The 18,886-nt window shown below is 33.8% G+C and overlaps 1 protein-coding gene across 1 annotated transcript; it reads right to left on the reverse strand.

Moving 5' to 3' along the window:
* Positions 1-13,784: 13,784 nt before the first annotated feature.
* LOC109162261 (cytochrome P450 82C4-like) lies at positions 13,785-16,064 on the reverse strand. The gene is made up of 2 exons (XM_019310984.1): positions 15,077-16,064; positions 13,785-14,630 (listed from the first exon to the last, which is right to left on the reverse strand). The coding sequence occupies exons 1-2, from the start codon at positions 16,052-16,054 to the stop codon at positions 14,001-14,003; spliced, it is 1,608 nt and encodes a 535-aa protein (XP_019166529.1). The 5' UTR covers positions 16,055-16,064; the 3' UTR covers positions 13,785-14,000.
* Positions 16,065-18,886: the final 2,822 nt, after the last annotated feature.

An 18,886-nucleotide genomic window follows, 5' to 3' on the forward strand; every position in this document is an offset into this window, starting at 1 on the left:
AAACACTGAAAATTCAAAAAACATTTTCCAAAAGTCATTTTACGAGTTTCCAAACGGACCCTAAAATTTAAATAGGTTTCCGGCCTCCGTCTCTGCAGCACAGACATCTTCGTTGCACCTTTCCAGATGCTATTTCGACCCCAGCTACCAGCCGTCAACCGGGAGAGCCACGTTCGGAGCAATGCTACTATCACCAGACGGAGTATTCACGGCGGCTTGAAACGGAAAACTTCCAGGTTGCTTTTCACCTCTCATATTGGCGGAGTCCCTAGCTTGCAAGGAGGTATTGTCTTGGCTCAAGGACCGTGGAGTATTGTCAGTCAAACTCTACACCGGCTGTTTGGAATTACGTAGGTACTTATCCCCCTCACAGCCGGCGACGCGTTCTTATGTGGGCTTGGTTGTTGATGAGTGCATGTATGGTGTCTTTATTTGCTTTTAATTTACTCAGTTTTATATTAGTTTAGTGCCAAAGTGCGGCTAATTTACTTGCGCATACTCTTGCTTTATCGGCCTCTACTCAGGCTAACACTTTGTATTGGAACGGTGTCCCTTCTGACTCTATTTCTGCTTTATTATAATATGCATACCATATTCCTTTTAAAAAAGTTATCAAACTCTACACGAAAGTGCAATTGGACCACCAAACTAAAAAAATTGCAATTGAGCCCCTAAAGAATACCAAATCATGCAATTAACCTAAAGTGACATGTTTAGCTATTGATTGCTGATTTGACGGTTATCGGATTAAAAAAATTAAATTTTATTTTAATAATTTTAAATAATTTTTTAATTTAAAAATCACCCCTCCCCCGACCTCTGTCTCCAGATTGCCTGGGATAAAGAACCGGTCTTCGTCTCCAACAGCCTAGAAACAAAGAAGGTTTCTTTGTCTCCGATCTGGAGACGAAGGCCTGGGGATGGGTGATTTTTTTTTAATTATTAAAATAAATTTTAAAAATTATTTTAAATCCGGTAATCGTCACGTAACAATTAATGAGTTAACGGGTCAATTTCGATTCAATTATATTATTTTGTGTTGTTCAGGAACCTAAATACAATTTTTTAAAGTTTGGTGGTCTAATTACATTTTCGTGTGTAGTTCATTGCCTTATTTTACCCTTATTCTTTAAATATAAATTATATTTGATATCATTTTTTATGTTGTAACAATGATTAGTTGATATGACTAAGTGGCTTGTAGTCCACTGGTATCCAATTGGCCCCTTATGTGGGATGTCTTAGGTTCAAGCCTTGGTGAAGGCGTAGATAGTATATATGGGTGTCCTCCTTCCTTTGTAATACAAAAAAAATGATTAGTTGATATGCATGCCAGCTTGACATCACCCCATGGATCACGAAAGATGAAAATTCATATTCGGACAACCCAGTCAAGTTGGTTAAACTAGTTTTTATTTATTTTATTTTATTTTTTTGAAAATAACCAAGTCAAGTTTGTTAGACTATTGACTTGACAACAACATTTTCAGTTCCACACCTAGTGATCTTTTGCATGCTGACTAGAGTCACAAGGCGGAATTCTCATGTAAAAAATGCGGGAACTCACTGGCTAAGTGAAACTTTAAGTTTACAATATCTATAAAACTACTCCCTTCTCCCCCCCCCCCCCCAATCCCCCACCCCCCTGCTTTTTTTTTTTTTCTGTTTTTTTTTGGGGTAAGTTTTTCAATATTTAAGTTTTTCCTCTTATTTTCCAGCAACACTCTACCATTGATTTACATGCATGTGTTAATGAATGAGATTAGCGACACTTAATCATTAATTTACATGTACTGATCAATGAGATTAATTCACACTTTTTACTTAGGAACATGTTTCCATTAGAAGAATATAACAGCATCTATTATATATATTATTTTACAGTCAGTTTGATTCGCTGAAAAATATTTGAAGGGAAATGGAATTGAAATTTCATGGAAGAAAATTGATTCAATTGTTTGGTTTGTGGAAATGAAATTACTAGGAATATGTATTCCATTGTTTGTTTAGGTTTAAAAAGATAAGAAATAATGAATATAAAGAGCATTATACCCTTAAAAAAATGAATGAATAAATAGGTGCCTATGTAATTAAGAAACTTTCGCAAGGGTAAAACGGTACACTCATTTTATTTTTCTTTCCCATCCTTGTGGAAAACAAAATCCCACCCTTTTGCAAAGAATTCATTTTTCTCAACTTTGAGGAATTCATTTTTCAATGGAAAATGTTTTCCATCCAACCAAACAACATAAACCAACATTTTCCTTCACTTTTAAGAAAACATTTTCCATGAAAAATATTTTTCATCCAACCAAACACCCCTTACAGAATTATTAGGGTAAGGTTATGAGGGCCATGCATGCGATAGTGGGGACAAACAGAGATAAAAAATTGAGTTAATACTCAAAATCGTCCTCGACTATAGTGATTTTTCTCAATTTCGTCTTAAACGACTTTGGTGACCTAATATCGTCCCAGACTTTTGTGTTTCGCTCAATTTAGTCCCAACTTTTGTGGTTTTGCTCAATTTAGTCCCTCATTTGTTATTCTGTCCATTTGGTGTTAAATAAATAGACAATTCAGTAATTTTAATATTGACATCTCTTTACTCATAGACATGTGAAGTGCGAAATCTCTTTTTTTTTTACGAATTACTCCCAGAATTACTCCTAAAACTGCGAATATAAAATTTGATTTGCAGGTCCGGGAGTAATTCTGGATGTAATTCGTACAAGAAAGAGGAATTTCGCACTTCACAAGTTGAAAGTAAAGAGAGATCAATATTGACATTACTGAATTGTCACTTTATTTAACACCAATTTGACGGAATAACAAATGGAGGACTAAATTGAGCGAAACACAAAAATCTGGGACGATATTAGGTCACCAAAATCGTTTAGGACAAAATTGAGAAAAACCATTATAGTCGAGGACGATTTTAGGTATTAACTCATAAAAAATTGCAATATTATGTTCCATATCTTAGCTACATATACCTGTTCCATATTTAACACAATATCCTTCTCACTATACCAGAGTCATAGACATATATTAGCAAAAGCATGGATTAATATATGACTAAGCGTACAGGGAATCTGTCCACTTTGATATAATCTCCATGCTACCGTCACCAAAGTTCAATTCGAACCTTGATTTATATTCTCTCAAATACTGGCTACTGAACAATTGAGCTAAGCATGTGCGTGCGGTTGAATGACTTACTTGAATGCTCCAAGAGCTGCTGGGCTAGGCCGAATAAGAAGGCAAGGATAGCAGTATAGAGTTTATACACAGATAAATAATGTGAGCATCATATATCCTTAATAAGCAGTAGATCAAAATAAATTTGTGGTATACCAAAATAATAAAAAATAAATTTATATCAGGTTCATATATCTTGGAGTTATACTATATGTACTCTCAAATTATACTCCATTATTTTTAATTTACTCCATCCATGATGTGATAAATAAAGATATACTATTTTCATTATGTGGTCCCAGAAAAAGTGTATACGAAATTGAGAAAATGGAAGTCTACCAAGTATTACTTATATCTTGCTACATGGACATTTTCTTTTGGTGTATTCGGAGTTTTCACCGCCGAACACAGTGACTAATCCCTCGCTGAATTGTAGGCACCTCTTTTAGGTGGGACAGTTGTCCTGAAGATTTAATGATGCTCCATACCCAAAACCAAGTCTTTTTCTATATATGAAAATGCATAAAGTTGGTATAGTTGATTGACAAAACTACATTAATTAAGGGTGTGTTTGGTTCAAAAATATTAGAATCAAATACTTGGTAATGTGAATCAAATAATTTGTAATGTTGATAAATTTGGGTAGAAATAGACTCTTTGTTTGGTAGTAAATAAGAATTCAAATAAAAATTAATTAATTAATAAATAAATATAAAAAATATTATATATATATATATATATATATATATATATATATATATATATATATATATATATATATATATATACACACACACATATATGTGTATATATATTAAAGTTCCATATTTATTTAATGGACAATGACCCTTTTAATTTTAAAATTTTTTTTTCTCCTTATTTATGATTTCATTTTTCAAAACTACGGGAGGAAGATGGTAATGAGTTTCATAATTATTTAAAAATTTGAATCCAATAATAAGATAGCAAAAGTAGAAAAACATGATAATAAACATTAAATCTCATAATAGTGTACAAAAATCGGACCAACAAACACAACCTAAAAATAAAAAATAAAAAATAATTGAGCAACAATCCATCAATTAGACCTCACCAGTGTCCACTATCGACATCCAAGAACCCACGAGCCTCATTGGGTGGATCGAACTCAAGTCGTTGAGCTAATGATGTCCTCATATAAAATCCAAATTAAAGAAAATAAATGAGAGAAAATGGGATTTTCATTTTTCAATTATACTATTATTACTTTTTATTGAGTGGAGATTTGAAAAGTCGAGTACAACATCACAACATTAAAATATGGTGTTGACTACTACATAAGTATAAATAAATAAAGTTATGCATTCGCTACTAGTTATAATTTTAGCGTAATGATAACGTTTGATATAACAATTAGTATCAGAGCTGGTGTTGGGATCGGAAGAGATTGTTGTGTATATTCAAAGTTTGAAACTTATTGAATTGACTAGACAATCGTATAATTAGACCAATTAATTTGGTCCAGAATTGATAAGACATTCTCTAAAAGAGGCTAAAAGAGTTAAGTTTCAAGTATTCAAGTTTCAAATATTACAAATTTAAGTATTTCAAGTCTAAACATTCAAGTTTCAAACGTTCAATTAAGGAGTTTTTAAGTCCAAATTTGTGTTCGTGAGCTACTTAAATTCAAATTAAGCATGAGACATACAATATCCCAATCCTGACAAAAGCTAGAAATGGAAAAAGCTTGCTCATAAATAATTAAGAGATGAAAAATGATAACAAAATAATTGAAATACAAAAATAAGATAGAAACGTAAAAATCTTTTCGCAAACAATTGAAAGATGAAAAATAACGAAAAAATATAATTTTCTTATAATTAAAAAATAATAGTGTCGTTTCCGATTAATGAAATCCCTTTCTAAACATACGCCAAATGGGATAATATATAATAATCTATATTATATATAAAAACAAAATCCTGAAATTTTAACTTCCCGCCCAATTCCTAAAAAATCTCTCCTCCCAATAAAATATATTGATCTTTCCCATTCGTACAATAATTCTGGGTAAAAATTCTATACTAAAATTTTAAAATAGTGTAATACAATTCCTTTTGTACATCTATACTATCTATACTATATATAAAAACAAAATCCTGAAATTTTAACTTCCCGCCCAAATCCTAAAAAATCTCTCTTCCCAATAAAATATATTGATTTCTACTTTCCCATTCGTACAATAATTCTGGGTAAAAATTCTATTCTAAAATTTCAAAATAGTGTAATACAATTCTCTTTGTACATCTATATCTATACTATATATAAAAACAAAATCCTGAAATTTTAACTTCCTGCTCAATCCCTAAAAAATCTCTCTTCCCCATAAAATATATTGATTTCTACTTTCCCATCCGTACAATAATTCTAGGTAAAAATTCTATTCTAAAATTATAAAATAGTGTAATACAATCTATACTATATATAAAAACAAAATCCTGAAATTTAAACTTCCCGCCCAATTCCTAAAAGATCTCTGTTCCTATAAAATATATTGATTTCTACTTTCTCATTCGTACAATAATTGTGCGTTAAAATTCTATTCTCATATTATTATAAAATACTGTAATACAATCTATACTATATATAAAAACAAAATCCTGAAATTTTAACTTCCCGCCCAATTCCTAAAAAATCTCTCTTCCCAATAAAATATACTGATTTCTACTTTCCCATTCGTATAATAATTCTGGGTAAAAATTCTATTCAAAAATTTTAAAATAGTGTAATACAATTCTCTTTTTACATCTATATCTATACTATATATAAAAACAAAATCCTGAAATTTTAACTTCCCGCCCAATTCCTAAAAAAACTCTCTTCCCAATAAAATATATTGATTTCTACTTTTCCATTCGTACAATAATTCTGGGTAAAAATTATATTCTGAAATTTTAAAATAGTGTAATACAATTCTATTTGCACATATAATCTATATCTATACTATATATAAAAACAAAATCCTGAAATTTTAACTTCCCGCCCAATTCCTAAAAAATCTCTCCTCCCAATAAAGTATATTGATCTTTCCCATTCGTACAATAATTTTGGGTAAAAATTCTATTCTGAAATTATAAAATTGTGTAATACAATTCCCTTTGCACATATAATCTATACTATATATAAAAACAAAATCCTGAAATTTTAACTTTCCGCCCAATTCCTAAAAAATCTCTCTTCCCAATAAAATATATTAACTTCTACTTTTACATTCGTACAATAATTCTGGGTAAAAATTCTATTCTAAAATTATAAAATAGTGTAATACAATTCCCTTTGCACATCTAATCTATACTATATATAAAAACAAAATCCTGAAATTTTAACTTCCCGCCCAATTCCTAAAAAATATCTCCTCCCAATAAAATATATTGATCTTTCCCATTCGTACAATAATTCTGGGTAAAAATTCTATTCTGAAATTATAAAATTGTGTAATACAATTCACTTTGCACATATAATCTATATCTATACGATATATAAAAACAAAATCCTGAAATTTTAACTTCCCGCCCAATTCCTAAAAAATCTATCTTCCCAATAAAATATATTAACTTCTACTTTCTCATTCGTACAATATTTCTGGGAAAAAATTCTATTATTAAATTATAAAATAGTGTAATACAATTCCCTTTGCACATCTAATCTATACTATATATAAAAACAAAATCCTGAAATTTGAACTTCCCGCCCAATTCCTAAAAAATCTCTCCTCCCAATAAAATATATTTATCTTTCCCATTCATACAATAATTAAAAATTCTATTCTGAAATTATAAATTTGTGTAATACAATTCACTTTGCACATATAATCTATATCTATACTATATATAAAAACAAAATTCTTAAATTTTAACTTCCCGCCCAAATCCTAAAAAATCTCTCTTCCTAATAAAATATATTGATTTCTACTTTCTCATTCGTACAATAATTATGCGTTAAAATTCTATTCTAATATTATAAAATTGTGTAATACTATTCCTATTCTAATCTATATCTATTTTATATATCAGTGTTGCAAAAATCGTGTCGCTTTCCGCGGCGAGGAAGGTCGGAATCGGCCTCCCCAGCGGCCGCCTCGCCAGCTGAACTGGCCTTTAATTTTTTTATTTTTTTTTTTAAGTTGTTAAGTGTCAAAAGTTCGGTAATGCATAATTTTTGACTCCGTTGTCCGTTTTGGACAAATATTTTTTTGAAATCGCGTATTTTTTCGAGATCTATCCACCGCAAACTGCCGTAGGCGGTTTGGCCCAACAATTTATAAAAAAAGTACTTTATTAAAGAGTTTCTAAGAAAAAACTATGAGAACCTTATGTTTTATTAATGAACTTTTAAAATTTTTAATTAAACAATTGTCCCGTGCATTATTTAATAATCTTTCTTTATAATTGGTCAAATTATTTAATTATGGTAAATTTGGGAATAATTAATGATGGTAATAGAAATCCTAGAAGAATATAGAATTGAACAATATTTAATAATTGTTATATTATTATTGTGACTCACGGAATACAAGAGTTAATGCCATTTTTGGTCCTAGACTTATTGGGACATTGACACTTTTCATCCTCCATAATAAAAATTGCCACTTAGTAGCCACTGTTATTGATCGTTGGGCAGTTTTGATCCTTCGTCAATGACGTCGTTTGTTGACCGTGAATTAGAAGGGTTTTTCTATCTTTTTATGTTCTAATCCTTGTATTTCTCCATCCATTGGTCACTGCTACATCAATTTCTTCAAACTGAGGTTATCCACTTCAGTCCTTTCTAACATTAATTAACCATCTTCCCCCAACTAACAATCACGAATTTTACATTTGACATCAATCTCAAGATAATGGAAACAAGTGCAGTTGGAATAGAAAGGGCGTTAGTCCATGACTGTGGAAATTTTGTCGACCATACAACATAACTAGCAAAGTCAGGAATATCACCCAACCCCTCCCTTAACCTTTCTGCATCAACTATAATAGGTATGCCCCTACTCTTTGCCTCTTGCACTACAATCAAAGCAGTCTCATGCAGCCTTCCATCTAAGTAGACAATATTTACTCCAAGCGCTGAAGACAATTTTGATTTGGGTATGTAGACCCTCAGATATCATGGGTGGATATCCTGGAGCGAAAATGCACGTGCGAGTTTTTTTTTTTTTGGTTGTCAACAATGACATATGTGAATGGTGAGTTTCCTCCTTTGGACACCACCATAAAAGATGTATCAACACCATCCCTTTCAAGCTCATCAAGTATTCTTTCGCCATGCGAGTCATCAGCAATCTTAGATATGATCCTTGGATTAAGACCAAGACGAATTTTATCATCCGGGTTTTATCAAAGCATTGACAGTGTTACCACCTCCTTGAACCTCAAAGCTGGTGCTCCGAATTTTATCATCCGGGTTGGGGAATGAAGCTACAGCACCAGTAAGTCAACACCGGCCATTCCAACACCTCAGACAATGCGATTTTTGGGGAGCGACGGATTCCACATTTTCAGCTTGAAACTTCAATGAATTTCAGGTAGAATAACAGAGTTTTTGAGGTTGTACCAAGTAGTTGTGGTCAGAGAGAGAGAGAGAGAGAGAGAGAGAGAGATGGGAAGGATATTTGTGGTCAATATGGAAGGGAGGACTTACAGGTGCAAATTCTACATCACGCCATCTACAACTACAACTGCTATTTACCATAGGAGGGTTCGCCGACCTGCTGCCCTCTCTGCTTCGCCGAAACCAAAAACCACCGATGAAGGCCCCAACCTCGCCAGAAGGAGTTACTGCCTCGTATGCTCGCCGCCGCACCCACAACTCGCCGGAGAAGAACCTCGCTGCTACTCACTGTGAGCATATATCCATTAATGTGTATCCAACTATCAGCTTAGGCTTTTAGTTGAGATGGAACACATGCTTCAATTTGGTATCAAAGCCAGACCAAAGGTCATGGGTTCGAATCTCAACGCCACTCATAAGCGTCCACCGTACACGTGAGGGGGGGTGTGAGCATATATCCATTAACGTGTTGGTTGGAATCCACCGTACACGTGAGGGGGATTCACAAGATTAGAAGAATAAGACATAAAATGACAGAAAAGCCTTTCTAATTCACGGTCAACAAACGGCTTCATTGACGGAGGATCAAAACTGTCCAACGACCAATAACAGTGTCTACTAAGTGGCAATTTTTATTATGGAGGATGAAAAGTGTCAATGCCTCAATAAGTCTAAGATCAAAAATGGCATTAACTCCGGAATACAATACAAGAATATTTAATTATGGTTATATTATTATTGTGCCTCACGACCATTATATACTAACAGTACTTGAAAAGAAACTAATAATAATAATAATAATAATAATAATAATAATAATAATATAAGTGGTAATAATAATATCTAAAAGTAATTAAGTGTTAATAATAATAGTAAGAATATTAACATAAGAGTTGTAACATAGAATAAATTGTAATAATTAATAACTATAGTCTAGGATTAAATTTGGAATTGTCAGGAAAGATAAACGACCTCTGGTGAAATGAACTCTTAAATAATTATATATCGATTTAAATATTCTTAATATGTTACAACAACCTCTGGTGAAATGAACTCTTAAATAATTATATATCGATTTAAATATTCTTAATATGTTACAACAATTTCATTCCGTGAATCGCACGGGTGAAAATACTAGTAATAATATAACAACACTAATAGTTACATATCTTAGAAAAGTAGAAAACAGATAAACGGGATGATGATGATGATGATGATGATGATGATGATGATGATGATGATGATGATGATGATGATGATGATGATGATGATGATGATGATGATGATGATGATGATGATGATGATGATGATGATGATGATGATGATGATGATGATGATGATGATGATGATGATGATGATGATGATGATGATGATGATGATGAGCACTAATAGTTACATATCTTAGAAAAGTAGAAAACAGATAAACATTATTCTTCCAACACTATCTTGTCTCTGTTAATTCAGAAGGTGACGAGGGAAAATTACATAATTGAGGTTAAGTAATATTATCCAAGCATCATAATTGAAGGTTGTACAGAACATATTTTGTCTGGAAATAAAGAAAATGATTTTATCTTTATTTTTCTAAAAAGTATAATTGAAAGTGATTGATGATAATTTAAGACGTGGAATAGACTGTACTCTAATATAAAATTAATAGTTATGTTCTATTGATAGTAATTTTGAATGAAACTTTTTTTTTAATTATTTAGGTGTATTATAATATATTAAACATATTCTCACTTACAAAATTGTATACTTGAATTTATAAAACTTAAAACATTTAACATTCAACTTATTAATTAGACAGTTAATACATGTAAACTTATATATGGAAATTTAGGGACAATTAAGATTCACTGTTGGAAATTATGAAATTTTCGACTACCCGAAAGTGATCTTAAATCAAGTTGAAAGTAAAAATGTGGTCGGAAATAGCAACAAAGGTTTTTTTTGGATACCAAAAGTGGTCGGAACAAGACTTTCAACTTGATTTAAGATCACTTTCAGGTGGTCGAAAATTCCATAATTCCCAGCAGTGATTGTGTTGGGGTTCAGACTTGGGATGGCAATGGATTTGAGTGGGAGCGGAGAGTATAGTCTTTGTCCTCGTCTCAATTGAGAAATAAAAAATTTTTCTTATAGTGAAAGTCTCCTTATGTGCAGTAAGCAAAAATCTAGTTCCAAATGTTCTGTCGGCCCTTAGGATTGGAGATTCAATTCAACCTTTTGGGAATAACACAATTACAAAGATATAATTGTGTTATCTTTATGCCACAAAGATAACATTCTTTTTTTAATGGTACTGACCCTATTACATTGTAGTATTTGTTCATATACTTTCTCAACCTACTGAAACATAAAGCACCAATAACGCTTCCACTGAGGCTCGAACCCTTCCAAATGAAAGTCCAACCCGGATACCATTAGACCACATAGTCTTGGTCCTAACCCTTTTTAGCGGGCACCCTCAGCTAATAATTTAACACATTATCTTACTAAATTATTGTTATATGCAATGCAGATAATGGAATGACTATTATTATTAATTAATTAATTATTCTATAATCATCTAATATATATTATGTGAAAAGGCCGAAATGATATAAATAATGTACTATTTGAGATGCAATCAAATGGATTTGTTGGGTAACTATTAGGAAACACGTTTTAACGGCTAGAGGACAAGAAAACACAACCTCAGCCCTCACGACAAAACTTGACCACTGTTTCTCCAGTCATTTTTGTTCAACCATAATAATTCGTTTAAACTAATATTAATTTTCATCATTTTTAGAATAAAAAATTAATATTATAAATTGATTAATAAATATCAACATTTATTTATCAACTGATTATTGATGTGGCCGCATTAAAAAAAAAAAAAAAAATTGATAATTGGTTGGTTTATGGGCCGAATATGTAAATCAGGTCATTGTCTATACAGCAGGTGGCATCCACTCCCTCATAGTAAACATGACTTGGATTTTTTACAACTAAATTGATCGAACAGTTAATTTATTAATTGCAAGATTTTAAATTTGACTTTCTGAGGGATACCTATAGATCAAATGATCTTTTAAGTTTGAGCCACTCAGCTATATACGGCAACCTACCTCCTTATAGGTCACAATGCCTTCCTAGAAAATCACAAAGTAAGCTTCACCTACTACAGTACATTTTTCAGGTAACTAATGCAAACTTTTTTTTATAAATCAAAGACATTATTTAGATGTGATAATTTTGACCAGCAAATTTAGATCGATTTTATATGTGTAGTTGTACATGTACATGAGTATGAGATTTGAGTGGCTCATAATAATGACTAATTTAGATTTGATTCGAAAAGTGTTTGTAATGTTTGACTCTTAGCTTATTTGGAGAAGACGTTACCCAAAAATGTTTTCATGGCAATGCAAACTTAAGCATATAAAAGAGCTATAATATAATTTATTATTTACAAAATTGAAAGCCAAGATTCATAACTTCGGCAATTTATATCATGGACCATCCTAAGGTCCGCAAAGTATTATGGATCCTGGATCGAAACGACGAGATACAAGATTCATATTCGTATAATACAAAATTTCATAACACAAGACATAAAAAATCACAATACAAGACACATACACATGTTATATATTTACTTATTTTTAAAATTTGATTGAGGTACATAATTTGTGTACATAGGCACAGAATTTCACAACACAAGACATATGAATTCACAACATAAGACACAATTATTAATTTGTTTCAAGTACAAAATTCATACTCATAACATAATGCACATACACATGCAGTATAGTCCATAGTACATTGTGAACCCTAGTCAATGGATGTATATTCCAAGTTTTAATTTGTTGGTTCTCTTTATCCCAACTATATATCATTACAAAGTTAATTAGTAGTGATGAAATTAGATGTTGTAACTTGTAAATCAAATAGAAAACTAGTTTAAAATTCAAGGATCATTGCAATATATAATGCAAGGAATGAAAAAACTTATTATTCTTATAAGATAAGGTAATATGTGATTTGAGGACAACGTCTTATTTAATTTAAAGAGAAACATAGGCATGTTTTAGTGTTACTTTTACTCTAAAAAAAATTGAAAAAGTTATGATGATTTAACCCGTCTATCCGAACAAGAATATCTATGCTAGCTTACCTCCATAAAAATTTATCGCTCCTAGCCCAACTCACCTATCATCTTGTTGCTTCATCCAATTACATAACATGCTTGATTTAATTAAGTTGATCTAGAAAAATTCAATCCTATTATCGATCTCACAAAAAAAAAAAAAAAAAAAAAAAACATATTTAAGAGAGATAGCTAGGGCCTACGAGGGCAGAAGCTGGCCAATGTCTAGGAGTAACCGGGGAGACGAAGCTAGATTGGCTTGGGCGAAACCGAGGGAGGGGTGGTTGAAGTTAAACGTAGATGGCAGCTGCAAGAGAGACGGCCAAGCGAGTTGTGGAGGTGATCTTCGGGATAACAACGGTGACTGGCGACGAGGCTTCGTGTATAGAATTGGAAGATGCTCAATTGAAGCGGCGGAAGCGTGGGGCGTCTTGCAGGGCCTACATATGGCCAAGGAGTATGGCGCCAGAAGAATTATCCTTGAGTGTGACTCGAAGTTAATGGTGGAGACGTTACGGAGGAGTGAAGGCTGGCAAAATCAATCCAACAACATTGCATGTCTGTGTGTTAGAGAAGCATAGGAGTTCACTGAGGTGCGATATGCGCATATCTATAGAGAAAAAACCGACTAGTCGATAAGTTGGCATCTTTGGCGGCGCTGCATCACAGTGGCCTTCACATCCTAGAGACGCCGCCAGGGGAGCTTGAGGATATGGTTGCCCTCGACAGGATGGGAGCTTCGTCGACTAGACGAATCTCACATCAACGAACTGTAAATGTTATTTAGTTGTGTTGGGTATCCCCCTCCTCTGATCCCAAAAACCAAAAAAAAAAAAAAAAACAAAAAAAACAAACAAATAAAAGAGAAAGTCACATACTCCATGTAATTAACATTTGATAAACTTAGTGCATAAATAAACAGAATACACACAAATGCATTATTACAAGCTAGGGATTAGGGATCAAGTAATTAACCGCTAACCCCACTTTATTTTTCCAACAAACAACATTAAATTAAATTAAACCTCGAACGATTTCGTTATGTCCCAAATTCAAACAATGAAACCTTAAACTCTCAATTGGACGACTCATAGATTGCGGCGGGCAGGCGCGGCGTAAGCAGTGCTTTTATCGGTTTAGCCTTGGGCATAGTAATCCCCGGGCCCTCACTCATGTCCACGGGCATGCCCGAAGGCGTGGCGAAATCGAAGCCTTGAAGCAACCTCGCAAATATGAAGTGCGCCATCTTCAACGCATACCCAGATCCGGGACACGATCTTCTCCCCAACCCGAACGGCATCCACCCGAATTGCCGGGCCAGACCGTCCGGGACCGACTCGGTCAAGAATCTCTCGAGCTTAAATTTTTCGGGCTCGGGCCATATCTTAGGATCGCGGTGTAGCTTCCACACGTTCACGAATAACTGCGTGCCCTTTGGGATGTGGTAACCGCAGACCTCGCAGTCTTGGATTGCTTCGTGCGGTACGATGAAAGGGACGACGGGGTATAGCCTCATGCATTCTTTGACCACTGCTTGGAGGTATACTAGGTTGTCGGTGTCGGAATCCTCCACCCATCTCTCTCTCCCCACTTTGGTGTCTATCTCTTCTTGAATCCTCTTCATTACGTCTTTGTGGTTCAGTAACATCGCCATTATCCATACCATGTTGGACACCGCGGTCTCTGCCGCATCTTGAAGCATCGCCTGTCACAAACAAATGGGATTTCACTTTCATCATTAGCTTTTTTTGGGTGACAGAAACCCACAACCACTGTATGCATTAGATAAATTCAACTCTATGATCCTAGCAGACAAATGATCACAAAGAAATAAACTAACACATAGTCAATAGACTCAAATCAAGAAAGTCAAACTTGAAATTTTATAGTTGCCAAAGCAAACCGTCTGACCAACTTGACTGTGTGCAGGCCGTCACTACTAAGGGTGTGTATCATCTCATAATTGACAGAATCAAAACAAGAAGATCAAACTTGAAACTTAACAAAGCAACAATCTGATTAATTTAGGTGGGTATTGAAACTCTCATTAGATTCCTTATTTCTCATTGGAATTGAACTTGTAACATTATACTTATTAGGCCAATTCTTTTATAGGGTAAACGAATTTGTAGTGTATAATAGTGTACTTACCACTGCAGTTGCTTTTATTATAATGTCACGAGTGTAATTCTGACCGGCGAGGAATTCCTCGTCCACCTCCTTCATCATGATGTCGATGAAGTCAGGATCTTCGCCGGCGGGGAGGTCTCCTCGCCGTACATGTTCGTCGATCCAGCCTTGAAGAATCACGTCCGTTCCGTCGGAAACTTTCTTCATGGTTCGGACAAGCCCTTCGATGTCCAACCAGTGAAATATCCGGAACGGGAACGCGTCCGCCGAGCTGAACTCTCCGGTCAGCGTCATGAAATCCTTAAACGCCTGTCTCAGAACCACCGCATCCTGGTTGTCGAACCCGTGTTCCACGGAGTAGTTGTACCTTTTCTTCGCCACAATTTTCGAGATGAAATTTAAGTTCACGTATCCAATCCATTCCTCCATGTCCACCTCCACCTTGCGGTTCTTCGTCACCGAACCGTAAAGTTGTTTGACCGAGAGGTTCATCTCCGAGATCCAAATGTGTTTCCACTTCTCGAGTTTCGTGGTGGAGAGGAGCTCGACGACGACCATTTTCCGCATCCTGCGCCAAAACGCGCCGTTGGTGAAGGCCAACGCCGCGTTGTCGTAGCCGAGGTATACGCCGGCGCATATGTTTGGGCGGCCGGCGAGGGCCTTGTCGTTGGTGGTGAAGCAGTCCTTGACGGCTTCCCAGCTGCTGACGACGAGGACGCGGGGGAGGCCCAGGCGGATGATGAAAACCGGGCCGATTTTGTCGTCCATGGTTGCCAGCGTCTTCACCAGATGAGTTTCTTTGCTGAATTGGTAAAGGTGGCCGAGGATCGGCAAACCGCCGGGCGGCTCCGGCGGTAGTTTCTTGGTATTGGTTTTGTGTTTAGACTGTTTTCGCAAAGAAAGGTAGAGGAAAGGAAGGATTAGAAGCCCTGAAATGGCTAGAACTCGAATGAGAGCATCCATGGCAGTGTGTATAGAGTTTGCAACTCTGATGTCCATTTAGTTAAGTTGCTCTCTGTATATATACACATACATTTAGCACATTGAAGCTTTCAATTGATTTTATTGATTTAAATCAATCATGGTTTAAAATTGGTAACCCTCAGGTTAGCATACTTTCAGATAAACAAGTCATTTTGATTTAATTATATGAATTTATATTGTTCATGAGCTCAATTATATATTATTTTTAATTTGATAACTTAATTGCAATTGAATGACCTATTTAATATTTATTCCAGTTCATAATAATAATTTTTTTGGGGTGCATAGGTTTCTTAAAACTAATGAGCAAGGCTCACCAACCCGAGCCATACAAAGTAAATTAGGGTTACACTGATGACAACCCAGCCCGTGAAATTTTTTATTCACATTAACAATTCTAAAGACGAGTAGTTATGCTGATGGTGCATACGGATGCAAAAACGACGTCGTTTTATTAAAAATGTGCGTCTCCCCTTAAAAAAAAAAAAAATCAGGTTCGATTCCCAGCAACAGCATTATGTTGTTCATTCATTCTGGAATTTTAGTTTATAGATTATAGAATTTTAGTTCATTGATTCTGAAATTATAGTTCATCGATTCTGGAATTGTAGTTCTATCGATTCTGAAATTTTAGTTCATTCGTTCTGAAATTTTTAGTTCATAGATTAGATTCTGGAATTTTAGTTCATAGATTCTGGAATTATAGTTCATCGATTCTGGAATTTTAGTTCATATGTTGTTACTGAGAATCGAACCTGATTTTTTTTTAAGAGAAGACGCGCGTTTTTAATAAAACGACGTCGTTTTTGCATCCGTATGCACCAGGCATAATTTGCCTCTAAAGACAAGGGTAAATAAAAATAGAAATTTATATGTAGGCTGTTTAATGGGGCATGATAAAATGTTGGCGTGATTGCTATTGTTGGGAAACACGTTATAACTAATAATAAGAAAAAGCCAAGAACAAGAGTTATCAATCGTTATGCGTTGGACCCGTGTCCAGCATGCTTGCTGGACACGGGTAATAGTGTCGTTAGGCATTGTTATTTCTTCTTTTTTTTAAAAAAAAAATTTCAAATCGCTTCGTTATAGGAGTATATGTTCATAATTTTATTACTATATGTTAATAATTGTACATTTATAACTCCATAACTGTACATTCATAACTCCATAACTGTACATTCATAACTCCATAATTGTACATTCATAATTTTCGAAGCTCTATGTTCACAATTTTAGAGCTCTATGTTCATAATTTTATCACTATATGTTCATAATTGTAAGTTCATAATGTTAGAGCTCTTTGTTCATAATTCGATCAATAACTGTACATTCATAATTCCATACTGTAGATTCATAATCTCATAACTATAGATTCATAACTCCATAACTGTAGATTCATAACTCTATAACTGTACATTCATAACTCCATAACTGTACATTCATAATCTTCGAAGCTCTATATTCACAATTTTAAAGCTCCATGGTCATAATTTTATCACTATATATGTTCATAATTGTAAGTTCATAATGTTAGAGCTCTAGGTTCATAATTTCATAATTGTATAACTGTACATTCATAACGGCATAACTGTACATTCATAATCAATATATATATATATATATATATATATATATATATATATATATATATATATAACGCCGTTAACGGCAAAACGCGCGCGATTTTTTTTTTTTTAACTAAATGACGCGTTTTTTTTGAAAAACGACGGCGTTTTGGGCCCGTGTCCACAATTCATTGTGGACACGGGTCCAGGGCATAATTTGCCAAGAGTTATAATGGGAGAGATTTGTAATTATATTAAATTTGCATTTTCATAAGAGAAAAATAATACGCCATTGCATTCAATATATATCGTGCCATAAATTGCATGTAGGTTCCTACGCCACCAGACAATGGTCCTTTTTAGTAAAAATAGTTAGCAATCAATTAATTATAGTTTCTTTGATCACTATTAGCTGTTTAATTTAGTTAAACAAAGTGTTTGATTAATTAGTTTTTTTTTATAACAGTTTATTGCTCCAAACACTGAGGCCCTGTTTGGTAAAATAGTTAGCTTATAGGTCAATTTTAGGTTATTTGATCACTATTAGCTCTTTGACTTTGTTAAAAAAAAAAATCAATATAAGCGTTTGGTTAATTAACTCTAAAATGCTAAAATTCAAAAAGCTACTCAAAACAACTTTTTCAATTAGTTTTTTTTAGAAAAGAAATTATATCAACAACTATCAGCTAATAGTTAATTTACCAAACACATTTCTACAATCAGCTAACATTATCAACTAGTTATACCCTCTAATCAATCCAATCAGCTAACAGCTATTAGCTAACATATATTTACTAAACAGGACCTAAAATTCAAAAAGATACTTAAAATAACTTTTTTCGATAAGCTTTTTGAGAAAGCCATTTTGTATGTAATCAATTATAAACTAACAATTAATTTTCCAAACATCTTCTACAATTAGTTAATAATATCAAATCCATTAACCTGATCAGTTAACAGTTATTTATCAAACACTCTCAATATCCTAAATTAACTTCTATCCAGCCTTTTATTAAATCTAAGGAGTCCAACTTGAACCCCAGTAGACTAGGCCTCCCTCAATCGTTATATCCTACACCACGGCGCACATAGCACTGTGCGCCGCGCGTCTCCCAAAACGACGTCGTTTTGGGGTAGTGTTGGGAGGCGCGGTAGGAAGTTGCTGAGATTATGTGTATTTGTTCACAACGTTATGTGTATTTGTTCACAACGTTATGTGTATTGGTTCATACAGTTATGTGTATTTTTTATACAATTATGTACATTCTTTTTATACAAT

The sequence above is a fragment of the Ipomoea nil genome, unplaced genomic scaffold (genome assembly GCF_001879475.1).
Source record: "Ipomoea nil cultivar Tokyo-kokei standard unplaced genomic scaffold, Asagao_1.1 scaffold0302, whole genome shotgun sequence".
Taxonomy (NCBI): Eukaryota; Viridiplantae; Streptophyta; class Magnoliopsida; order Solanales; family Convolvulaceae; genus Ipomoea; species Ipomoea nil.

What these genes read in the sequence shown, in the direction of transcription:
- LOC109162261 (XM_019310984.1), bottom strand. Translation starts at nt 16,054, where the DNA reads ATGGACATCAGAGTTGCAAACTCTATACACACTGCCATGGATGCTCTC. An exon ending in TAATAAAAGCAACTGCAGTG is followed by an intron (nt 14,631 to 15,076) that starts GTAAGTACACTA and finishes TGTTTGTGACAG; the next exon opens with GCGATGCTTCAAGATGCGGC.